Genomic DNA, 25,288 nt, shown 5'->3' on the forward strand with positions numbered 1-25,288 from the left:
ATCAGAATTGAATTTTTACATCTCTCTAAATCCACCTCCCCCTCCCCTCCTTGGAATTCTTTAAAAATCTTAACTCTGAATACTTTTTCTGCAAAGGTTTTTTTAGAAACAACGTCTCTGTGCCTGACCATATCCTTTAGTTGTGCTCAAATTTTTATGCCTTATATGAGGAGGCCCGAGGCTACGTTTCCAGAGCAGGAAAAAGGCAGCGGCCGGGAAGCAGAATGGGCAAGAGGCAGGAGCTTGGACCTGGAATTCCCTCTAGACCTACGTCGGCGGTAATGAAAAGGCAGCTTAGAACAGGTGCTCCTGCTGAGATCACTGTTTCCCTCTGTTCTGGAGGGAGGATGCTGTATCTGGACCTTCCCCTGGGAGAACCCAATTACATAAGAGGTAGAGGTATATTGATTTTTCAGGCTGGAAGGATCCATTTAGCTAAAGCAGGAAGTAATTCATTCATGGGAAGCCTGCTCTCCAGGAAGAGGTAATGCATCTTCTCCAAAGAGAACAGAATTCCCTCTTCCCACCCTCAGAGCTGGCTCACCTCCCCTGCACGCAGTAAACAAAGTCAAACCTCCGTTATCTCGCATCCGGGGTCCCACCCAAGAGGATTTTGTAGTTTCTCCCTTAGGAATGAGATCTGGTTTGCATGCCAACCGTTTGGGGGATAGAAACCTTTCTAATATGCAACACACAAGTTCTGGCAGCTTGAAATAGCATATCGGAGCCACAGCCGTGCTTTCTCTTGATTCAGCTGTGAGCTGCGATATTGCTATGCCCTCAAAGCCCAATAAAGCAATGATTTAAAACCCTATGTGGACACTCATGAGTGGGTTGTGAAATCCATTTATTGGGCCTGATCAGCATTTTTTCAAAAAGTAGAGTAGAAAGAAGCAGCATAGAATAGTAAAAAGTAGAATAGAATCAAATAGAATAAGAATAGACTAGGATGGGATGGGATAGAATAGAACAGAAAATATCAGAGTACATTGCACATAGCAGGAGTAAAGATTGCTTTTTGAAACTTCTCTTTCAGTTTATGTGTCTGTTTACCGGTTTGCAATGTAAAATGTACTTGTTACTGTGGGTTGTATTACCACTGTTAAAGTTTATAAGATCCGAAGCAAGCCCTACAAACAATGAGAAGTATTGTCCAAAATGGTTGATCACAACACACAGTAAGAAATGCAAACATGCACACACACACAATTTCATAAGATACTATTTACCATTTCTATACAAGACATACAATCATATTTTCTGTTCAACTCTACTTCGCTTTTCAAAAGTGCTGATGCCCCTGCTGAAATGACTTCACCACTTTCTAGTGAGTCCTGACCCAGTTTGAGAAGTTGCTCATCTTTTGTTCGTAGTTTCTTTCCCCTTTTTAAATATATAATTCTCCTATCTCCTCCTCCTAGTAGGAAGACGTGTCATCGCTCTGTGCTGACCAGGGACCTGCTACTTCCCTCTGAAGTCCCCCAGACTCACCGGCTAGTCTGGGCCACCAGAGCCCTTTTATTCCTGGGTCCCTGACTTTGTTCTCTATGGGGGGGCTGAGGTGAGCAGAAACAGTGGTTGACATCATTCCACAGTGCAACAGAGACGTGACACGTACCTGGGCGACTTGGGGTCCCCGCCTTTGCACAGAAACGCTTGAGCAGCTTCCTCTGATCCACCTTGGTAAGTTAATATTGGGATCTGCACCTTCAGAACACCTTGAAAGTGAAAGCAAAGGGTGGACACGTCAGCCCTAAGGTTGCGTTTTGGGAATTCACGCCAGCTTACAACGCTTTGTTAGGTAAGCCAAGACTTCACCGCAGGGGATACTCAGGTTTACTTTTGGTCCCGGGTAAACCCTATGGTTGGGGGGGAGGGCAGGAGGAATCGGGGCTAGCGTCACTGATACTGTGGGCTGGCAAGTATGCTGCATGCAAGATGCTCGTAGCACAACAACAGTGCTATCGGATTTTGTCTAGGTTCTCGACTATGCTACAGAAATGAATTTCAAGAACACATTAGGTGAGACAGGCCAGTGATTTATTCAGGCAGGGACGAGAAATGGGAGAAAATAACAGACCATGGTTTCCAGGTGAAAAGGAAAGTGCTGAAAAGTGATAAAGCGGCTGATTCATAGACTACAACTCTCCATTATAGATTATAAATGCCTAGGTTTTACTTGCGTAGTGAATCAAGTGGGGGAGAAGGCAGCCAGAGTTGGGGTCCAGAGGGGAGAGAGTGTTCAGGCCTTGCACCTGCTTTTTAAAATTTTTTTTAAAGATTTATTTTTTATTTCTTTCTCTCCCCTTCCCCACCTCACCGCCGCCCCTGGTTGTCTGTTTTCTCTGTCCATTCGCTGTGTGTTCGTGTGTCCACTTGTACTCTTGTCAGCGGCACCCAGAATCTGTATCTCTTTTTGTTTTGTCACCTTGCTGCGTCAGCTCTCCGAGTGTATGGCGCCATTCCTGGGCAGGTTGCACTTTTTTCGTGCCAGGCGGCTCTCCTTACGGGGCGCACTCCTTGCGCGTGGGGCTCCCTTACATGGGGGACATGGCATGGGACTCCTTGTGTGCAGCAGCACCGCACGTGGGCCAGCTCGTCACATGGGTCAGGAGGCCCTGGGTTTGAACCTTGGACCTCCCATGTGGTAGGCGGACACCCTATCCTTGGGCCAGATCTGCTTCCCACGCCTGCTTTTTGAACCATTAATTATTCTACCCCTTTGCTAATGGCAGGGGAGGAGTTCCAGCCCTTTTAATTGATTACCTCACCAATCAATCCCCCAGGAGGGCCCAATGATAAAGTCCTTGGGGAATATTGATGTCTACGTGGACCTCTTGCCAGGTTCTAGATCCATCTATCGATTCCCTATCTTAGTAGCTGGCTTCAATGGTGGGAGACCACTTTGGGCCATTGCCATGAGTGCTGGGTACTTGTTCACGTGCCTGTGGCTAAGCACTTGCATGCACTCTCCTTTAATTTTCACCACAATTGTGTGACAAAAATCACTATTATCCCCATTTTACAGAGGAGGAACACTGAGGTCCAGAGATGTCCAATTACTGGGGCAAGGCCAACTACGCAGGTAGGTGTCGTGACTCCACTTCCCAGCCCAAGTTCTCACCTGCTGCTTCCCGGCAGACCTTCAGGGAAGGTCAAGAGCAACTGAGGGAAAATCCCGGCATCTGGGCCTTGGACTCGATACTTATAGCAGAGTGATTTCCAAAATGAATGACTCTTAAAAATAGCACCTTTCTAATCACAAAAATAATACAAATTATTGTCAAATCTGTGGAAATGGCAGAAAATACCAAAATAAAATACATTTGGTTTTCATGACCTGATCCATCTCAGAGCAGTTTGGGGTAGAATCCTTGCCTCATCCAGGATAAAGCCTTCTCTGTGCAGAGCTTAAGAAGGTAAAGAGGGCTGGGGGCCAGGGGCCAGGGACCCCACCCGTGTGTTCCTCCTGGTTGTGCAGGAGCTTCTGGACTGCCTAGGAGGGGCGCCAAGGGGCAGCTCTGGGGGGGCACTGGCCGCCCCCATAGTGTCCATCCTTAGCTCCCCATGCTCCTCCCATTAAGATCCCAGGTAAGCAGCCATTGTGCTGAAGCCATGTGCTTGTGTAGGAAATGTAGCCTCGGGACAGCGCCTTCCCAGCCCCAGCCCTTTGGGAGGTGTCCGTCTTCCCAGTGAGTCACTGAGGCAAGCTGAGGATGAGGAGGGATGTGCCTGGGAGCAGGAACCACTGACCGTGGTTCTAAAACGGCCTCCAGGGTGGCTCCCCGCTGGCTTCCCTCCACAGCCCCGCTCCCTATCTAGGGGAGGAAAGGCAAGGGGATGGGGGTCCGCCTGTCGAGGGGTGTGCCCCGAGAACATTCTAAGGCGAAGCGACAGCTAGGAGCCAGTGCCTCCCTGTGCCGTGGCGGAATCCTGGTCAGCTGGACCCGGGACTCAGCAAAGGCCCTGGGCGTGGCTCTCAGCACCACTTCCTGGCTGCGTGACCTTGGGCAAGCTACGTGAACTTGGAGCGTCTGTTTCCTCATCTGCACAACGGGGATTAACAGTGGCCCCCTCCCAGGACTGCCAGGAGGACACAGTGATGTGCGTGTGCCAAGTACACCTAAGAGGTGTTAAGGGGAGACTGGCTCTTTCTTACTTCCTCGTAATTGGATAGAGGACATAGGACACAAGTAAGAAGGGGCACCGGGGAGCAAACAGGGCAGGGACTCGAACGTGTCCGAAGCGGAGCACACCCAGGGAGAAAGAGCTTCTGGAAAGAAAGGCCAGGCGGCCAGATGAGACCTTCAGTCCTGACCTACAAAGAAAGCTCTGTGGTTGGGTTATGCTCAAGGCAGGAAAGAAATGACTGGGCTTTTTCTTCTTGAAAACACTTCCTAGGCTTCTGTTATAAAAAGGAATGAAATAATTTTCATTAAAAGGCCAAATTGCTTTTATGTTCTTCATCCAAATGTAATGAAAGCTCTGCAAAATCCAATAGAGCAACTCCCACTGTTAGAGGTCTGCAGTGATTACCAGGTCATAAGGCTGTGGCTCCATTCCAATCGAATGAGCAAGCTGCCTACGTGTGGAAAACAACGTATCTCCCCCCAAGAATGAGCCATATCACAGTGGGAGTGGAGTGGGATGTCCCTTCTGGGCCATCAAACCCTCCTGCATTCCAAGAAAACCCCACCTCCTAGCCACCCCCTCCCCCAAGCCATACACAAGAAGAATTCACGTTTATAGCTTTTTATTGACCCGAGGCTGTACTCTAGACCCTAAACCCTCCCCACGAACTAACATTTCCCCAGCTATTGATGTACCGTATAAATTCACATCTGCACCTTCCATGAGTGGGCTAAAGTCTGTTCTTCAGACCCCCTCCGTCAGGAGAGCTTCTCAATACATTTTCTGCCTGTGGTCATATCAGTCTCTGTGTCCCAGTGAGTGCTGTTTTTCTCCAACACCCACCCTCTAAGCGAAGCCCAGTTCTGAATTTAAGTCTAGTTGGAGCCTCTACACTGAGCTATCATGAGCAGAGAGGACAAAGCTCCTTCTGGGAAAGCAGATGGCAAAAAATCTCCACCAAGCCAGACTGGATGGAGATGACAGCCAATGACAAGTTGGCCGTCCCTTCCTCCTCGACGATTTTCTTTGCTCTGTAACAACACAGTACCTTGGCTCTCCGCCTACCTCCATGGCTGTGCCTTCTCAGTCTCCCTTCCAACCCCCACTCTGTTCCTCGACCTCTTGAGGTGGAGAGTCTGGGGTGCCCCCGCCAGGTCCTCTTCTCCATCTCCACTCCTTTCCTGGGTGAGCTCATCTAGGCTCGTGGCTTTCAGTGCCATCAATATGCCAGCCTGCCAGCAGCCCTCCTATTAATCTTTCCAGCCCCGATGGCTCTCCTGAACTCCAGGCTCATGAATCTAAATGCCTGCTTGACACTCCACTTTGGTGTCTAACAGGCACATCACAGTTAACAGGTTAAAACCCGAACTCGAGCTTTTACTCCCCCCCCCCCCCAGTAGTAACGCCACCCTTTCAGGTACTCAGGCCAAGAACTTTAGAGCAAATCCCTGATTCTTCTATCTCACACCAATACCCAATGCATCCTGAAATCACGTTGACTCTACTTTCAAAATATGTGCAGAATCTGTCCACTTCTCACCTCTACCTGCACCATTCATCGTCTTCAGTGGGGTCCCCCTGAAACCAGGGCCTGACACAAGACTTGGGTGCAGGTGGCTCATTTGAGAGATGATCCCAGGAAAGCAGGAGGGAGGGGACTGGGAAAGCGTGGCTGGGAAAGCAGAAAAGGCACTAGGGGGCCGTGTGCATTCTTGGGGACCCTGCTGAGGGCAGTGGGGCCTCAGTTCCCTCAGGATCTGGATCATCTGTCCAAAAGGAGGGAACTGGCCCATTTACCCATTGGCTCCCAGCCTCCGTTGGCTGAGGGTACCCTAAGGCAGCCCCACATTTCTGTCTGTGCGCGTGGCCCCGGGGCCCAGTGGTTTCGCCAGCTTTGGAGAGACCTGCAGGGCTCTGGCCTGTGGAGGGGCCGGGTCAGGGCTGCGTGACTCAGACCTTCCACCCCCTGCTGCAGCTGAAACCCGAGGTGGGCTGAAGGGCGTGGCCAGGCACCACCCACACCACCCCCTCCTGCCCGCAGCAGCCTAACTGGCTTCCTGCTTCCGCCCTCGCCGCTGCAGCAGCCTGCGGGGTCTTTCAGAACCAAGCCCAGAACACGGCCCTGCTCAGCTCAGTATCTTCCCCAAACTCCCCCACTCAACTAGACCCCAAGCCAGGGTCCTCACAGAGCCTAAAGGCTTTCCCGCCCCCACTCGCGCTCCTTCCTCCTATCCACCCTCACTGCTAATTCACTCCAGGCCAGTTGGCCGGCCCACGGCTATTTCTAGAACATGCTGGGCCCTCTCCACCCTGTGGCTTCTGCCCTGGCTATTCCCACAGCCTAGGACACGCCTCCTTCGGCCAGCCAGGCCCTCCCTCAAATCCTCCATGCCTTGACCCCAACATCCGCCTCTCGGGGAGGCCCTCCCAGCCCAAGCGCTCCACTCCCTTATCTGGTCTTTGTTCCCCTTAGCACCATCACCTTCTAGCATGCTATGCCTTGCTTTTTTAGGATGTTTATTGTCTGTCACACTCTGTTAGAATATAGGCTCCATGAGGGCAGGACTGTTGTCAGTTTTATTCACTGATGGATCTTGAGAGTCTAAAATAGTGCCTGGCACATAGCAGGTGCTCTGTACACACTTACTGAATCAAATGGATTCTGTGTGTATAGACACAGCCTTTTTGAGACTTCCAACATACTAGCTGTTTCAGGGTTTTCCTTACTGAGGCTGAAGTCCTTTTTGAATGCTAAAGGGAGGGAAGTGGATGTGGCTCAAGCAGTTGGGCACCTGCCTACCACACGGGAGGTCACAATTTCCGTTACCAGTGCCTATGCAAGACAGTGAGCAGACGGAGCAGAGAAACACCATGAGGAAACACTACGAGAGACACAACAGGCAGGAGTGGAGGTGGCTCAGTCCATTGGGCCCCTCCCTCCCACACGGGAGGTCCGGGTTCGGCTCCTGGTGCCTCCTAAAAAGATGAGCACACAACAAACAGACACGGAGAGCAGACAGTGAGTGCAAACAATGAGGTGGTGGTAGGGGAATAAATAAATAAAAACAGATCTTAAAAACATGCAAACGGAAAATTGAAAAACACATTTCAGGGACATACAAGACAGGAGGTGGGAAGCAGATTAAATTCACAGGCTTTGGGAAGTGGATATGGCTCAAGTGATAGAGCTTCCGCCTACCATATGGGAGGATCTGGGTTCGATCCCTGGGGCCTCCTGCTGAAAAAGAAAAAGAGAAAGCATGCCCGCGTGACAAGCCAGTGCCCGCACGAGTGCCACGTGGTGAGCCAGTGCCTGCCTGAGTGCCCGCACGAGTGCCACGTGGTGAGCCAGTGCCTGCCTGAGTGCCCGCACGAGTGCCACGTGGTGAGCCAGTGCCTGCCTGAGTGCCCATGCAGGTGCCCACATGGCGAGTCAGTGCCCCGTGCAAGTGAGTCACAGAGCAAGATGATGACGCATCAACACAGAGACAAGGGGAGAGTCAAGGTGAAGAGCGGCAGAAACCAGGAACCGAGGTGGCTCAATTGACAGAGAACCTCTCTCCCATCAGAGGTCTCTAGGATCAAATCCCAGTGAATCCTAGAGGAGAGAAGCCAACACAGACAGCAAAAATGTCAGGGTAGGAGGAGGGAGGTGGTGGTGGGGGGGCGGGGAAATAAATAAACAAATCTTAAAAAAATTCAAAGGCTTCCAGCTGCTGCCCAAATAACCCTTCCTGCAGAATGGAGGAAGGCGAGGAGCAGCTGTAGACATGGTACCCTGAGGCCATCCCACCCTGTGGACAGCTCCAGCCACCAACACTTGCAGGCCTAAGGCCCACCTGGCTACTCTGGAAGCCTGGGCAGAGCAGGGCATCCCTGCCCATCTGGGGCAAGCGGGACCCTGCTATCTGAGCCTCCGGACCACCCTGGATCCACGACCCCGCCCCCAGCCCTGGTGGTCTCAAGCTGCCTGGGACCTGAGTACTCAGCAGGTCACTGCTGCCTCTGATAGGGAAGGCAGCAGGGTCCCAGGAAGGACCACGGGCTTTGGCATATGGTGGACTTAGGTGCAAATTCCAGCTCCCCCTTCTGCCTGGCTAAGCTTCCTGAACCCCGCTGAGCCGTTTCATCTGTAAAATGGAGATGCTGCAGCTTAAACCAAAGAGCTGTTCTGAGCCTCACGGAAGATGCCTTGGGCCGAGTGCACGGTGCTGGGCCTGGGTGCTGGGCAGGACTTCCACAAACGCTGACTCCCTCCAGTCTCCCCCCCACAAAGCCCTGCCTGGGGAAATGGCCCACGTCTGTACTGCTGCTCACCGTGCTCAACAGCCTCTTCGACCAGCTGTGTGTGCAAGCTCAAGGCTCTCTGGTCCACGACCATGGACACCTCCTTCTCCAGGGCCTGCAGGAAGGCGGCCAGAGCCAAGGCTCCGGGGGGGCCATCGGTCTCTTCCGGAGGCTCATGGGTGAAATGCGTGGGGAACCCCGTAGTGATGAGCACCGAGCGGGCGTGGGACAGAGCCAGGGAGGCCCGCAGCAGCTCGTCCCTGCAGAGCAGGTGCCTGATACCACGGTTGCCTAGAATTCCAGAGAAAAGGAAATCATCAGACATCTATGTTAAGGCAAAAAAATCACATTCAGAATAGTTTCTGCTACAGGCCACGCCGTAGAGGCCGATGATCATCCTACTCTGGTGGCGCAAGCCACCTCAGGAGCTATTCTGTGGCTGGAGTTGGAAGCTCCATTTCCCAAAAACAGGGGAGGGAGAGACAGTTGGCTACTGATCTCAGCTACTGATTAGTAAATTTGGCTGGCTAAAGTATAGTCCTAAGAACAGCTAAAGTTTGAACTGTCCAAGTTGGAAAGAGGCCTGAAGCCACAATTTTGCCTCTGCCCTCAGCATGAGGGGAAGCCAGGCTGACCGAAAATCACAGTGATGGTAGGAACCCGTTTCTTTCACCCAGATCGGCCTGCAGCCCTAGCCTAGGTTCAGCCCCGCCTCTGGCAGGGAGGAGGCTGGCGGGCCCTGCTTCAGCCTATCTGGGTAATTGTAGGTACATTTGGCTGGCACAGACTGAGTAGTTGGAAATCTACCAGGGAAACTGTGGTCATTTTAGACCCGCACGGCGTAGACTGCTGCCCACACCTACGGTTCTATCAGTGCCCCAGGCAGGGGAGAAAAAGGCGGGAAGCTTCATGTCTGTCTGGGTAACTACATCTAGGCCTGCACAACTTGGATTACTACACACGGCTGTGGCTCTGTCCTGACGCTTGGCAAAGGAGAAAGTTGGGAGAAGCTTCCTTGGTCCCTGGGGCAATAAGGGCAGCTTGAACCTCCACGGTTGGTGCTTACAGCATCAACTACATTCTTGGCTCCTACTGCACAACCAGCAAGGGAGAAAGGGCAAGAAAGCCCTAAACTAAAGAGAGAAACTGTACCCAGAATAGATTCTCTAGTAAGGGGATGCCAAGACACCAACAAAAAATGACAATTCACACCAAGAAATAGGAAACTATGGCCCAGTTAAAGGAACAAGATAAGACTCCAAATGACGTTAAGGAGTTGAGACAACTAATCACATATGTTCAAACAAATCTCCTTAACAAATTCAATGAGATGACTAAAGAGACTAAGGGTATTAAGAAGACACTGGCTGAGTACAAAGATGAATTTGAAAGCATACAGAGAAAAATAGCAGGTCTTATGGGAATGGAAGGCACAATAAATGAAATAAAAAATACACTGGAATCATACAATAGCACATTTAAGGACACAGAAGAAAGGATTGGTGATCTTGAAGAAACAGCCTCTGAAAGTGAACAAACAAAAGAAGAGATGAAGAAAAGAATGGAAAAAATTGAATAGGGTCTCAGGGAACTAAATGACAGCAAGAGACATGCAAATATACATGTCATGAGTGTCCCAGAAGGAGAAGAGAAGAGAAAAGGGGCAGAAGGAATATTTGAAGAAATAATGGCAGAAAATTTCTCAACCCTATTGAAGGGCATAAATATCCATGTCCAAGAAGCACAACGTACTCCCATCCAAATAAATCCAAGCAGACCAACTCTGAGACACATACTAATAGGATGTCAAATGCCAAAGACAGAGAGAGAATTCTGAGACCCACAAGAGAAAAGCAATGCATAACATATAAGGGATACCCAGTAAGATTAAATGCTAATTTCTCATTAGAAACCATGGAGGCAATAAGACAGTGGTATGATATATTTAAGATACTGCAAGAGAAAAACCTTCCAGCCAAGTATCTTATATGCAGCAAGACTGTCTTTAAAAAATGAGGGTGAGTTTAGAATATTCACAGGTAAACAAACAGAGAAAGTTTGTAACCAAGAGACCAACTTTGCAGGAAATACTAAAAGTTGTGCTTCAGCCTGAAAAGAAAAGACAGGAGAGAGAGGCCTGGAAGAGAGTCTAGAAATTAAGATTATATCAATAAAAGTAACTAAAAGTGTCAAAAGAGTAGTGAAAATAAAATATGACTGATAAAACCCATATATTCAGGAATAAACTTAACCAATGATGTGAAGTACTTGTACTCAGAAAACTAAAACTCATTATTAAAAGAAATCAAAATAGACTTAAATAATTAGAAGAATATTCCATGCTCATGGATTGGAAGACTAAATATCATTAAGATGTCAATATTACTCATATTGATATACAGAGTCAATGTAATCCTGATAAAAATTCCACCAGCAATTTTAAAATAAATGGAAAACACAATTATCAAACTTATTTGGAAGGGCAAGGGGTCCTGAATAGCCAGAAACATCTTAAAAGGGAAAAGTTGGAGGACTCTCATTTCTGGACTTTAAATTATATTACCTAGCCACAGTGGTGAAAAACAGCACTGTACTGGCATAAAGATAGACACATAGACCAATGGAACTGAACTGATGGTTCAGAAACAGATCCTCACATTTATGGTCAAGTGATTTTTGACTAGCCTGTCAAACCCACCCAGCTCAGGCAGAACTATCCATTCAACAATTGGTGCTGAGAGAACTGGATATCCATAGCCAAAAGAAGGAAAGAGGACCCCTATCTCACACCTTACCCAAAAATTAACTCAAAATTGATCAAAAACCTAAATATAAAAGCAAGAACCATAAAGCTTTTAAAAGAAAATATAGGAAAATATCTTCAAAACAACTTCTGTCATAAAAATATATGTTAAAAATAATAATAGGATGGGTTGGGGAAAAAGTACACCAAATGTAAGAAAAGGACTACAATTAGTAGATCTATTTATTGTTTCATAATTTGTAGCAAATGTCTCACAAGGCAAGGTGTTGGTGGAGGGTTGATGTGTATAGGCCCCTGTATGATGTTATGCATGTTTGCTTTGTAAATTCACAATTTTTACTCTACACTTACTGTTTATGTTCATGTAAAAATTACATAGTAATATTGATAATAGGGTGGGTTGGGGGAAGAATACTTTGGTTAGTAGTAATATTTTGAGGATGCTCTTTGATCATTAGTTAAAAATGTTTCACAACAATGCAAGGTATTGGCAGTAGGGTTAGGTATGAGAGTCCTGTATGAAGTTATGAATCTTTGTTTTGTAAGTTCACAACTATTACTATACACTTATTTCTTTATGTATGTTTATGTATGAGTGATATACTTCGATAAATTTTTTAAAAAGTGAAAAAAAAAATAATGTTGTGGATGTAATGATGTGGAAAGATGTCCACAACACACTAATAGGTTAAAAAGTAAGTCCTAAAGGAAGCGGATTTGGCTCACCTGATAGAGCACCTACCACATGGGAGGTCCTGGGTTCAAACCCAGGGCCTCCTGACCGATGTGCACAATGAGTGCCATGCCACGCAGGGGTGTCCCCCGTGTAGGAAAGCCCCACGTACAAGGAGTTCACCCTGCATAGAGAGCTGCCCTGTGTGAAAAAAAGTGCTGCCTGCCCAGGAGTGGCACCGCGCACACAGAGAGCTGATGCAGCAAGATGATGCAACAAAAAAGAGACACACATTCCCGGTGCTGCTGACAAGAATGCAAGCAGACACAGAAGAACACACAGCGAATGGACACAGAGAACAGACAACTTGCGGGGCGGGGAGGGGAGAGAAATAAATAAAAAATAAATCTTAAAAAAAAAAAAAGTAAATCCTAAACTAGAATACAGTATGATCTCATTTTCTTTTAAAATATATACGTCCGTTTTACTAGTGTCCTTTCCTTTCAATCTGCAGAAAACTTTTTAGCATTTCTTGTAGGGCCTTTCTAGTGGTGATGAAGTCCCACACCTTTTGTTTCTCTGGAAACAAATAAAAAATTGACTGAAGCCAAATGAAGAAATAAAGATCTTTGGTAAAGATAATGACATGGGTAAATATAAATACCAGTAATAATGTCCTTTTGATTTGTAACTCTACTTTTCACTTCCTGTAGGGTCAAAAATGCAAATGCATAAAATGTAATGATTAATCAAAAAACAAAAAACAACAAATATATATACATATATATATATATATACGTACATATAGACACACATAGAGTTAAAACTGCAAAACTGAAGAAAAATTGCTTTAAAACCAATCATCGAACTATTAATACTGTTTAATTATGATTGGTTAATTAATGTTTTTTTGCCTCTTTGCTTTCATATGATCTGAGGTCTCCACAATGAACATGAATTACTGCTGATAAAGGGGAAAGGATAATAACATGGTTAAAGGGAAAAAACTGGGATGCAACCTTACGTTAAAGGAGAGAGAACCTTGTGACTGTAACGTGGTATATACATAGACAATGGCTTTATTGTTAGAGCAAACAACAATATTTCATATTCTCCAGACACCTCCAGTCAAGCCAACGTCCTCTAAATGACAGAGAGGCTGTATTCTCACGCCAGGGAGGCAGGCGCGGCACACGGTCGTCAGTCTTCTCTCCGCTTATTTAATGCAGTAGGAGTCAAAAGCACCGGCTATTCATGATGAAAGACGGTCCTAATGGACAAGATGGGCACATGGGACGGTCTTAGCTCTGCCTCTCGCGGCAGCCTCATGATTCAAGCCTGAGGGGTGGTGGGGAGGACGACCCCCCCGCCGGGGCATTCGCAATGAGCAATGGGTATATATCGAGTCTGCAGGAAATTTATTTCCAATTATTCTCCAAACTGATGGCGGGATTAAATCGTTCATCTTCCTACGTGGCTCTTGTGCCGAGTGGGCAAGCCATCAGCCCAGGTGGGAATGTTCGGGAGGGAGAAAATGCTGCATAAAATTTTAAAAATATCCACCCAGGAGGTCAGCTGTGTAAAAGGCTCTACGCATAAGCCTGTGTCCTAAAAGGTGTGTCTGTGGGGGAACCAGGCCCCACATTTACTATGTGTCTGTAGGAGGAGGAAATGATATTCTCTGCAGGTGAATGAGGGAATGGATGGATGAACGAGCAAACCGCCTAAGAGACAAACAAAAAGCAAGCAAAGAGCTATGCCCTGAGGTTTGGCAGAAGGATTTGTTACTGCAGAACGCCCGGCCCCAGTGGGACAGAATCAGGCATTTTCGAAGCTGCTCTGCACTGTCAGATTCTTGGCCCAGCCAGCACGATTGAAGGGCACCCAGGGTATCTGCCCGTGGCTGGAACAGCTGCTACACCCATGCCAGCGAAGCAGCTCTGCCCGTGTCCCGGGAACCGGGGCTGGGAAGTGTCCTCTGCCCTCTGTTCCCCACGGTGCCCCAGCCCTGCCATTCATCCAGGTATCCACATACACCTTCTCCAGACCTTCAAGGTGCAACAGGTCGTTAGCAGCCCAGGTCTAGAGGCATTGCCCACAAGAAGGTGAAGAGGGAATGGAGAGGAAGCCAGGACAGGCTGGAGCAGGCAAAATGGATATATTTAGGTTAAGATTCTAATTTATCCAATATGTACCGATTGTGGGCTTTGGAGTCAGCAGACTCCAAAATTCTGACCTGACCATTTACAGGTGTGTGGACTCAGGTGAGTTTCATAACCTTTACATGCCTCGGTTTCCTCATCTGTAAACTGGGGTTAGTAAGGGACTCATAGGGTCACCGGGAGAGTTTAAGAGGATGACTCATGTAAACACTCGTCGCAGATGCCTAGAGCAGAGTAAAACTCAGCAGATGGCAGCTATCAGCATCACCTCCAACAACCGGAGAGGGAGGTGTAATTGCTCTTACCCCTGTTACACGAATGAGAAACTGAGGTGGACAGCAGCCATCAAGCCTTTACACCACAATTGCCTCCTGCGAGTCACCAACTAGATTGAATTTACCAAGCCCAACAGCGCCCCCTGCAGGTCACTGCTTAGAAATTCTGCTCTTAAATGAAGATGCTGTAAGCTCAAAGCCCAGCAACCAGTGGATCTCCTCCTAACTGGCATTAGCAGAAACCCGATCGGATACCACCAGTCCCGTTCTATGCCCAGAAAGCCAGAGGCTCACAATCCACTGAAGGCACGTGTCAGCTGCAAACTGCAGCGAGGCCGTGGCTGCAAAGTCCTAACCTACCAGGATCCTCAAAGGAGCAGCGGCTGCCCCTGCGGCTCCTTGGAAAAGAAATCTGTTCTCTGCCCCCTCCTCCCCCCCAGGGCCATGACACTGGAGGGAAGTTCAGTTACGTTTCATTAACTTTTAAACAATGGTGGCATTTTCCTTCCCAGGAACCATTCTGCTCTTCATTCTTATCTGCCTAGCTCATAGCTCCCTGTCCAACCCCTCTCACAGGGTGTCTAAAATTCAGGGAGGAAAAAAAAAACAGAAGAAAACAAAAATCACCCACAATCTCACTATCCAGAAATCATTAATATTAACTTCCAGCCTTCTGGGGATGCATACACAATACAAACATTTTTTTAAAAAATCAGGATCATACTGTAGTTTGTAGCTTGCTTTGTGTGTGTGTGCTTTTACTGAACATTCCTTCCTGATCCATCTCTCCTGTTCACTAGGGTGTGGGTGTCTTGTTTCTTACCTGGGTCCACGGCAATGAGAGTTTCCAGTTCTCGGATCTTCTGCACGGCTGAAGCTGATGCGAGGCCGTAGTGCAAAGGATCCTGGGAAATGTGATGGACTTCTGGAATTCCCTCAGGGGTCAGAGCCCCGGCTGGAGCCTTTATGTCCTTCAGGTCAGTCATAACTGCGCAGCCCGGGGTGCTGGTGAAAGCCAGCGGGGCCCCTAGAACACACGAGAAGAGGGACGAAAGCCAGCCGCTTTGCCAGCGCAGTGCCTGCTCCCCCAGCCCCCTCGATGGGGAGAGGGCACCTGTGCGCCGACTCGGCCAGCAGCACCTTCCCACCGCTCGTTAGACCATCGCAGAACAAGCTATCCAATGGCTAAGTCAAGTCCCATCTAAACAAGTGTCTGGGATTTGTAGGGAAATGAAGATCAACCGAGTGGGGGGAAGGAAGTGAGGCACAGCCACGCTGTGGGGCCCCGGGAGTTTCCATCGATTTAATTCCAGGGATGTCAGAAAGTCTTTACTGAATTCTTACCATGCCCAAAGCAATCTTCCTTTCCTTTGCAGCAAATGTTAGATTTGGTACCCTCTCTCCACACTGTTTCTATTTTTTCATAGCATTTATATTGTGCTTCGGATTCTGTTCATTCTGTTCTTTAGAAAATTTCTCCTACTAGATTAGAGGCAAAGCACTCTGGCATAGTTATGAAGAACATTTAGCGCGGCAAATGCACTTGAGTTTGGGATATGATTTTAACCTCTCTAAGCCTGTTTCCTAAACTGTAAATTTATGATAATACCTTACAGGATTGTTGTTAGAACTAAATTGGAGGATGTTAAGCAAAGAACAGAGTGAATCCTCAGTAAATGATGGTTTGCATTATTGAGCCAGGCATTATAGCTTACTCTTCTTGGGTCCTTGGGCCTGGCTCTTGAGAAGCTTACTACTCACTGTACTTAATTTACCTCTTCCACCTTCCTCAATGTCATTATTACCTCTGAGTATTTAAACCCCAATCAGCACCATTATCCTACATACTGCCTGGCACATAACAGGTGTTCAGTAAATGTAGAAAGGAATTGGGTAAATAACAATGTCCCGGGTTTCACAGAAACAGTAACATTTTCTCAGATCTAACAGAAAGCCAGAGTCAGCCAATACTACAAAAGAAAACCCACTGATAGAGAGAAAAAGCATTTTAACCTAAGTTTTAGATGTGATGCATAAGGAAAAGAACTAATGAATCTGGGAATGCAGTCATTGTTTTTCTAGGTTTTGCACAACACCTAAAATTTGTCACTCTGAAGCTAGTTTCAAGGTCAACGATGTCATGAACGAGAGTGTCATGTGTTCACATCTAGAGTCGAATGAGACAGTGTGACCGCTCGTGCAGGGCATCCCCTGTGGCGAGGGAGGGGGTGAGACCACTGTGCTGGAGGAAAGTCACTGCACGTGTGTGTGCACACACACACACAAAGAAAGCACCACAAGCTCCGAAAAGAGGACATGTCATGTCTTACGCAGCATGGTAATCTCAGGACCTGTGGGGTTACATGTTTGTTAAACAAACAAATGCATAGAATCTCATGGCTCTTGGCATCTATTCTCATCACTGAACTAGAGATAATCTTTCCTTACCTAGTAACTAAATTCCCTTGAATGCTTTTAAAATAAAGTGCACTAAATTCAATGTTTTATAGTGTGGGTATGACGGATCTGGCCAGAATTTTCCAGTGTCTAAGACAGGGCTGCAATAATTACTAGTTTTAATGTTTTCTTATCTTATCGTGAGCTATTTAGGGTGCCCTCAATATGTCTTTTCATTGTCATTTCATCTCAGACCTTTGGAGGAAAAAAAAGGTGGTAACAGTGTGGCTTTCAATCTTACAAAAACCACTTGAAACGGTTTGTTTCGCTGTGCTCCTTGGCTTCCTTTGTTTTCAGGGGCACACCAGTCTCCAAGATGTCTCACCAGATCAAACTAAACGTTGGTCCTTCTGTTTGAAAGGATGGTGTGGCTCAGTAGGTAGAAATACATTGAATCAGAATGTATGGGAGCTGAAAGGGATGCCTGGCCTTAAGACAGTGTGCTCTAGCAAGGAGACCCAGGCCAGGATTAAATGAGGAAGCCAGCGCTATCTTCACTGTGGGCCGTAGACCTATGTTTTTGTATTATTATTTTATTTTAAAAATTGTACTGTAAGCCTATGTTTTTAAGAAATAGAGGGAGCGGATGTAGTTCAAGTGGTTGAGTGCCTGCTTCCCATGTACAAGGTCCCGGGTTCTATCCCTGGGACCTTCTAAAAAAACAAAACAAACAAATGAAAAAATCAACTTGGGGGAACTGGTGTAGCTCAGTGGTTAAGCACCAGATTCACACATACAAGGTCCTGGGTTCAATCTCTGGCCTCAGAAGGAAAGGATAGGGAAAGGGAAAGAACAGGGAAAGGGAAGGGAAGGAAAGGAAGATAAAAGAAAAAAAAAGGAAGAGGAGAGGGAAGGGAAGGGAAGGGAAGGGAAGGAACCCCACCAGCTCCACCCTAGGTGACGGGAGGGGAGGGGAGGGGAGGGGAGGAAAGGGGAGGGGAGGAGAGGGGAGGGGAGAGGAGGGGAGGAGAGGAGACCCACCAGCTCCACCCTAGGTGAGAGTACTTGCCCCCTGGTTCTAGAAAGAAAGCCATCTCATGCCCAGACGTACTGCAACTGCTGACAGCTTCAAGGCTGGTCAGCTGAGAAGGCCAGAACACAGGAACATCCCCTGGCTGACACTCCACAGCCTCCCCGTAGTCAGGTTTGGAAAGATCTTTGATTCCCAAGAGATCTGCAGATGGGGAAAAAAAATGTAAAAGTCAGCTGTTCCTGCACTGGCAGGTACCATTCAAGTAAGACACTGAGTAGACGAATGTGCTTCTTTCTCAAAAAGGCACTCTGGCCATAGAATGATTTGTAATGGTACTTGAGAAGGAGGAGAAGGAGAAAAGGCATCGGGACTTTATCAATTGAGGATGGTGGTGGTTAAGCTCATGTGTCAACTTGGTGAGGGTAGGGCGTCTGGTTGTTTGGTCGACCAAGCACTGGCCTGATTGTCACTGTGAGGACATCTCGTGGACTTAAAGCATCAGTTAGTCGATTCCATCTATGGCTGATGACAGCTACAACCAAGAGAGGAGATCGTCTTCAGCAATGAGAGAAGCTTCATCCAATCAACTGAAGGCCTTAAAAAGAGACATGATGACTTCGGCAGTCAGAAGGGAGAATTTCTATCTCTACTGCAGCCAGCCAGCTTCTCCTGGGGAATTCTTCAAAACCTTTATCAGAATTCCATTCTGCAGCCTGCCCTGTAGAACTTGGACTTGCCCATCCTCACGGTTGCATGAGCCAATTCCTATAACAAATCCCATGGTATTTACATATACACACACAAACACACACCTCCATATCCCGTTGGTTCTATTTTCCTGGAGAACCCCAACTAATACAGAGATCCTCAATGTCTTATCGTCTGGTCTGGGTGATACAGTTTCAGAACACAGAATCTCACGCTCCATGGTGTGGTCACTGGAAAGAGTCTGGGGGCTCATTCAACCCACATCTTCATTTGTTGTACAGACCACTCACAGCATCCTTGGACCTGCCCAAAGTCCTGACCAGCACAGCAAAGATGAACATGCTAAACCCTACCTATCCCACTAATGAAAAAAACTTCAGCAGACACTTGGCTATTGGGTGGTTGCAAGATCCTCTTTACATGACGAAGGCAGCAAGTGCTGATTACATATTTACGAAATCCAGGGTTTTATCTGATTTGTTATCCAGCTAAGCGACTTCAGTTCCCCTGAACTCTGACTCTCGCCCAAGCGCCCTTTCCAGGCTCTCATCAGGTCCTGAGAGCCTCTAAGAGCCGTGGGCAGCTTTCAGACTTGGGACCCTTCACCCCTGCAGCTGTCCACTGAGCCTCAGAGTAAGCTAACACACCAGGATCAGCAGATTTCCATTCGAATTAGTACTGGGGACAAAGTGTTCCCCTGCCCAGCTATGCCACAGAACAGAAGCTCAAGTCTCAGGGCCAACAGCCCTGCTGCCGCTCTCCACCACCTGCTCCCCCACCCCAGGTTCACGTGAGGTTGGCAGGAACTTTGCGTTTATCAAACCCCTAAGGCTGGCTAGCTCCGCCAAGGGCAGCACCTTCAACCCTCAAGGGAATCAGATATTGCTGCTGGAGTCTTACTTAGGGTTTTCAGCCCTAAGATGCCTGGGAATCGAGGAGGACAAGCCGTGAGGGCCCAGGAACGTAGCAAAGCCCTGTCTCTGCTTCTCAAGTCCAAGTCCACGTGAGGCTGCTGGAGTCATGACCGAGAGGGGACACTCACCTGGGTCGCCGATATGAATGGGCTGTCCACGCTCACCCTGCAGGGAGCAAGCCGCCTGCACCAGCCGCTCCAGCTTGTCCTTGGGAATGGGCCTCATTGTGACCACCAGGGGGCAGCAAAAGCCAGCAACGGAGGAACAAGGCACTGTTGTCTGACCAAAAAAATCAAGTAAAAAAAAAAAAAGAAAAAGGAATTAGCCCAGATCCACCAAGAGTATGAGGCAGCTGAAAGGAGGAGGAGGTCCTGAGTAGCTATGATAAAAACATAGCTTCTACTTTCATGTGTCATAGAGACGTCTAAGTGTGCTGATAATTACTGGTTTAAAAAGGGAATCTCAACTTTTTTTGTGTGTACCACAGTCCCCTTTGGCAGTGATGCTTTTAAATGCATAAAATGAAATGGATAAGATTAACAAAAGAAACCAATTATTTGCAAATGCAGTTATCAAATTAAGAAAAAAAAAGTGATAAACGTGCTTCTTCATGAACAGCTTAAGGAATAAAATGGCAGCTCTAACAGCCATGGTGTTTTTTTTCCCCTCCACTTTCATGTTTTGTTTGTTTGTTTGTTTTTTGAGGTACCAGGGCCTGGGATTGAACCCGGGACCTTGTATGTGGGAAGCTGGCTCTCAACCACCGAGCTGCATCAGCTCCCTGGAGTTGGTTCTTTCATTTGATTACTTGTAGTTTGTTTTTGTTTTTAGGAGGCACTAGGGATCAAACCCATGTGGGAAGCAGGCGCTCAACTGCTCGAGCCACATCCACTCCCCACCTCTGGATTTTATCCACAGATTTACAGGGGCCCATGGACTACAGGTGAAGAACCTCTGGGAGAATCAGAGGCTGAAGGACCCCAGGGAATGGCCACACCGGAGGAGGAGCTGGGGCCGCCTCTGCCTCCTGAGTCCACACGATGATTAGAGTCTGGCAAAGCAGATGTGGCTCAACGGATACAGCGTCCGCCTACCATATAGGAGGTCCAGGGTTCAATACCCAGGAACTCCTGGCCCGTGTGGTGAGCTGGCCCGTGTAGAGTGCTGCCGTGCGCAAGGAGTGCCAGTCCACGCAGGGGAGACCGCGTGAAAGGAGTGTCACCCGTGCAAGGAGTGCAGCCCTGCACAGGAGGGCAGCCCGCCCAGGAGTGGAGCCACCCACATGGAGAGCTGACGCAGCAAGATGACACAACAAAAAAGAGACACAGAGAAGAGACAACATGAGAGGCAGCGAACTAGGGAGCTGAGGTGGAGCGGGAGAATGATCACCTCGCTCCCATTCCGGAAGGTTCCAGGATGGGTCCCTGGAGGCGCCTAATGAGAATACAACAGACACAGAAGAACACACAGCGAACGGACAGAGAGAGCAGATAATTGGGGGGGGGGGGTAAGGAAAAAAAAAAGGATTAGAGCCTGTTCTGAGACCCCACGTAGTCTCGTCTCTGATCTGTGTGACTTTCACCAGTGATTCCCCCTGCACCCCACCCAGAATAGTTTCTGGTCCTTGCGATGAGGCTTACACAAGATTTAGGACATAGCCAGGATTATAATCCCCGGGACAGTCTTGGCTGCCACCTGCAGCTTGCTGTGGCCACCCGGGCGGCCGGATGAAACTGCAGAGCCTGCCAGCCTGGTGTCGGGTTAATGGCACTTGGGAGGGGGCACAGGCCAGGGACACTCAGAGGAGACAGGCAGCGCCCCCTGAGGCTGAGGACCCTCCCGACAGGGGGCACCCGCTACCTCCTGGAGGCAGCCAACGAAATCCAAGGGGGCTGCCTGGGTGGCTCCCAGCAGCCAATGGGCAGAGGCATCACCACTTAACCGCAAAGCGCTAGAGTGACCACGGCACTGGGATGGCAGCCAAAGCCATGGGGAGCATTTAAAGTGGGCAGTGTTGGGGATCGAATCATGCTCCCCACAAGAGGCACATTCAAGGTCCATTCCCTGGTCCTGTGGGTGTGAACCCGTTTGTAAACAGGACCTCTGAAGCCGCTGTTAGCTAAGCTGTGCCCAAAGAGAAGGGGGCGAAGCTGATCCAACACGGCCGAAGCCCTTAAAGCAAAGGAAATTGGCCACAGAGGGAGAAGCAAGGAGCTGGAGGTCAATGGAACCCGAAGAGAAAGGAAAAGACGCCACCACGTGCACTGCCACATGACCGAAAGGCCACGGGACTCTGAAGATGGCCGGCCATCCGGAAGACACCGACCCTGGGAGGAAGCAAGCCTTCTAGCCTCGAAAACCGTGAGCCAGAAAATCCCTGTTGTCAAGCCAACCCATCGTATTTGTTTTAGCAGCTGAGAAACACATGGGCAGGGATGAGCAGCATTGAACGCTCGCAGCTCTTGCTAGCGACGTTTCGCAGCTGGGAGCCTGGAGGCCTGGGTTCCAGTCTGGCTTTGGACTTGGGCAAGACCCTTCCTCTTTTTAAGCCTTGGTTTCCTCGTCTAAAAGGACAGGCTGGACGCCAGGAACCAGGAGGCCCTCCCAGCTCTTACAGGCATGTGCTATGTACAAACCCAGGGTCCCCCCAGCAGCTGAGGTTCACCACCCCACCCCAGCTTCAGGGAAACCGCTGGGGCATTCGCGTCGCACAGGAAAAGCAGCGGCCACTCTGAACGGCCTTGTTTCAGATCAGGGGCAGCGCGGGCTTCTCCGGAAGAGTCCAAACCAGGCAACCTGGAGCCTAGGATGAAATCTCCCCTCTGAGCACTCCATAAAAAAAAAAAAGCTGAAGTCCGGCTGTTTGCACTGGCTGACAGTGATACAGCCGAGTAAAATTCTCAGTCCTTAAAAACGTGCCCAGGACCCCAGAGGGGGCCAGCGGGACAAGGGAAGCCAATTCTCTCGCCTTGACAAGTACCGGCTGGAATAAAGCCTCAGAGACGCAGCAGGGACGCGGCCACTTCTTTTGCACCACGGGCAGCCACCGCCAGCCAAGAACACGCCCTAGATTTCCTGACATGACCCAGTCCTCACGCGGCCGCCAGTGGCCTGGCCGAGGCTCTGCCACAAATCCCTGGGCATTCTCCCGGAGGTGACGCTCGTCCCGGAGCCAGGGAGGATTTTCAAAGATCTCACCGAGGTGCCCGAGTTAAAAGAGCCCGGCAGACAGCTAGCTGGCTTGGTTTACGCCGCCGCCAGGGTCTGTCCTTTCAAGGTCGCAGGATCACTTCACATCGGGTGGTCGTGGCAGTCCCAGGGGTGGGCCGGACAGGCTGCCGGTGCCATGTTCCAGAAGAGACGAGCTGCCGCACAGCTAGGAGGCGGCGGACGTGGGGCTGCGGGGGCGGGGTGGTCTTGTGCCCCCGGGCCCACTCCAGGTCCACCCAGGAAAAGAGAAGTTGACCCACGTTTTCGAGTCCTGCGGCCCTGGGGGGTTGCGCCCCTACCTTGTAGGCACCGGCGTGGCCGTGGCCGGCAGGGTCCCTTCTGGGGAGCCCCACCCTCTCCAAGGCCCCTTCCAGGGAGACGCTGCAGCCCAGGAAGAAGGCCGCCATGTCCTTCAGCTGCTCCAGGTACTCGTCCAGCGCCGTCAGGCTGCCCGTGCAGGCACCAAACTCATATTTCCGGAACTGGGGACAGCCTGTCCTGGGGACACAGAGGAAAGGGACGTAGTTCTCAGCAGCAGGAGCGGCTGGCTCCTTTAAATCTCCCATCGGAGCTGCGTGTGTAGAACAAACTCCCCCCATTATATTTCCTGTGACCTCAACTGGAGACCAGCCACATCAGCAAGGAAAGGACAGCAGTGCCTTCTCTGCCATCGAGGCAGAGCTGGCAGACCAAAAGGGACAGAGGGCACGGGTCTCAGGGAATCGCCCAGTGGCAGCAGTGGACAAGGAATTTCTCTTTCCTTAGAGAAACTCTTCTCCGGGGTCAAAAGATTTCTTTGGCTACAAGTCTATCCTTCATTCGCTCTACAATCATTCACAGAGCGGCTCCTCCATGCCAGGCAGGAGACAATGGGGCTACAGGGAGGGAGAGGACACTGTCCCAGCCATTAAGTGCAACAGTCCTATGTTGGTCGATGTGTTGAAAAGAGATACTTGCAATAAAGAGCAGTAATTGTTAACAGTCTAGGTAGAGTAGTGACAGAGAAGGGAGAGAAGTGGGTCTTGAGGGATGAATAGGAGTTTGCCAGATGGATAAAGAGGAAAGCACGTCCTAGGCAGAGGGAAGCATGGAGGCATCAAACACAATGGCCCCTTGGAGGGTCTGCTCAAGGAGTCTCCAAGTTGGCAGGGTGCGGAACAACATAAAGGAGCTGACCTCGGGCCCAGGCAGGGTCTCTGCGAGACCCTCCTTCCTCTGGAGTCCACTAAGGAAAAAGGCATAATGCCGCTCAGCTGAACCCAGGTGTTCGTGCTGCCCCCACCCCAGGAAAATAACAAGTTGATCCACATTTTCAAGTCACACGGCCCTTGGGGGCTGGGGGTGACTGCAGGGTCAGGGGGCAGGAGGAGAACTGAGCAGGGGCCAGGTCTCCATGGGTCTGGCCGTCAGGTGAAGGAGCAACCCACGGAAGGCACAGAAGAATGTTAAGCAGGCGAGGGACATGATCGGGTTTTAAATCAGCAAAGTCACTGTGGAGAGAGAGGAGAGGATGGGGAGGAGGGCGCGCGTGGGAGGGCATGAGACGGGCCCAGAGGCCAGGTAAGAGGTGGTGGTGATCTAGAGGAGAGGCGCCAGCTGCAGCAAGGACGGCGGAGAGAGGCGGCGGGCTGGAGGGGCACTACAGAGGCACAGTGGCTGGGGCCACTTATCCCCTGGGAGCTCATGTACAAGATACCAGTAAGGCCCGGCTCTGGGTGTGGGCACCAAAGTGTTTTTCTTTTCTTCTTAATCCTGTGCAGACAGGTTTCTGGCTTGGGTGACCAAGCGGGTGGATGGTAGCAACAGTGGGATTTCTCCAGGGCTGGACTTTTCTCGGTGGTCCCAAAGAGTTTTCCCGGGGCAGCGGGGGAAGGAGAGGAGAAGGAGTGGGAACGGGGCTGGGTGGTGGCCCTCTCCTGAGCAGCAGTCCTGACTCTCCAGGCAGGCACTGTGGGCTGGAGAGGCGGGTCCCTGGTGACCCCCGCCAAGGCTTCTCCCCTGGGGACCTGGCCTCCTCACCTGGGCACCGAGGCAGCGGCCAGGGCCGGCAGGGTCCACTCGCCTGGCTCGCGTCGGCCCAGCAGGCGCAGGGGGCCGCTGTTGGCCTGGCAGAACCTTTCGAAGGCGGGGGCGAGGGCGCTGGGCAGGACCACCACGCTGGCTGGCCGGAGCCCTGGGTCTGGCGAGAATGGGGCAAGCGCAGTCAGTTGCTTCTCAGCAACCATTTCTTAACTTTGTAATTTAACATACACGCAGAAAAGTGCACACATCTTAAGGGTATCGCTGGACAGAATTTCACAAAACGCGCACACCCGTGTAACCAGCGCCCACGCGAGAAACGTCTTGATCCGCCTCCCGGAACCCCCCTCGTGCCCCTTCCACTCACTCAGCGCCCCCTACCCTTCAAGGGAACTCACTCTCCCCACTCCAACCCCACAATTGCCTGCTCTTGCCTGTTCTTCATAGACTGGAATATTCTACCAGGTGCCTTCCAGTCTAGCTTCTTTCACGCCACAGTGTGTTCGTGAGATGCACCCATACTGCTCATGCTCACTGCGTGTGGTATTTCATTACGTTTCTACCCATATCATTGCTGATGGACTTTGGGGTCACACCGAGCACGACAAACGGTGCTGCCGTGAACATTTTAGTACGTGTATTCTGGGTACATGGTTCTGCCTGGCTTCGGGAAGGCTTGTATATGTCGAGGTGAGGAGATACCGCCAAGCGGTTT

At 49.7% G+C, this 25,288-nt stretch overlaps 1 protein-coding gene across 4 annotated transcripts in view; it reads right to left on the reverse strand.

The window, feature by feature from the left end:
• DGLUCY (D-glutamate cyclase) overlaps window positions 1-25,288 on the reverse strand; it is a 129,289-nt gene that overhangs the window by 19,949 nt on the left and 84,052 nt on the right. For all 4 annotated transcript variants that reach the window (XM_004476065.3, XM_058292435.2, XM_058292440.2 and 1 more), the window contains exons 3-9: window positions 24,574-24,733; window positions 22,854-23,052; window positions 19,473-19,623; window positions 17,801-17,923; window positions 15,116-15,319; window positions 8,449-8,709; window positions 1,619-1,718 (exon numbers count right to left, since the gene is read on the reverse strand). In XM_004476065.3, coding sequence (XP_004476122.2) covers window positions 1,619-1,718; window positions 8,449-8,709; window positions 15,116-15,319; window positions 17,801-17,923; window positions 19,473-19,623; window positions 22,854-23,052; window positions 24,574-24,733 — 1,198 coding nt within the window. The remainder of the gene's footprint in view (window positions 1-1,618; window positions 1,719-8,448; window positions 8,710-15,115; window positions 15,320-17,800; window positions 17,924-19,472; window positions 19,624-22,853; window positions 23,053-24,573; window positions 24,734-25,288) is intronic.

Source organism: Dasypus novemcinctus, chromosome 3 (genome assembly GCF_030445035.2).
Source record: "Dasypus novemcinctus isolate mDasNov1 chromosome 3, mDasNov1.1.hap2, whole genome shotgun sequence".
Classification (NCBI taxonomy): Eukaryota; Metazoa; Chordata; class Mammalia; order Cingulata; family Dasypodidae; genus Dasypus; species Dasypus novemcinctus.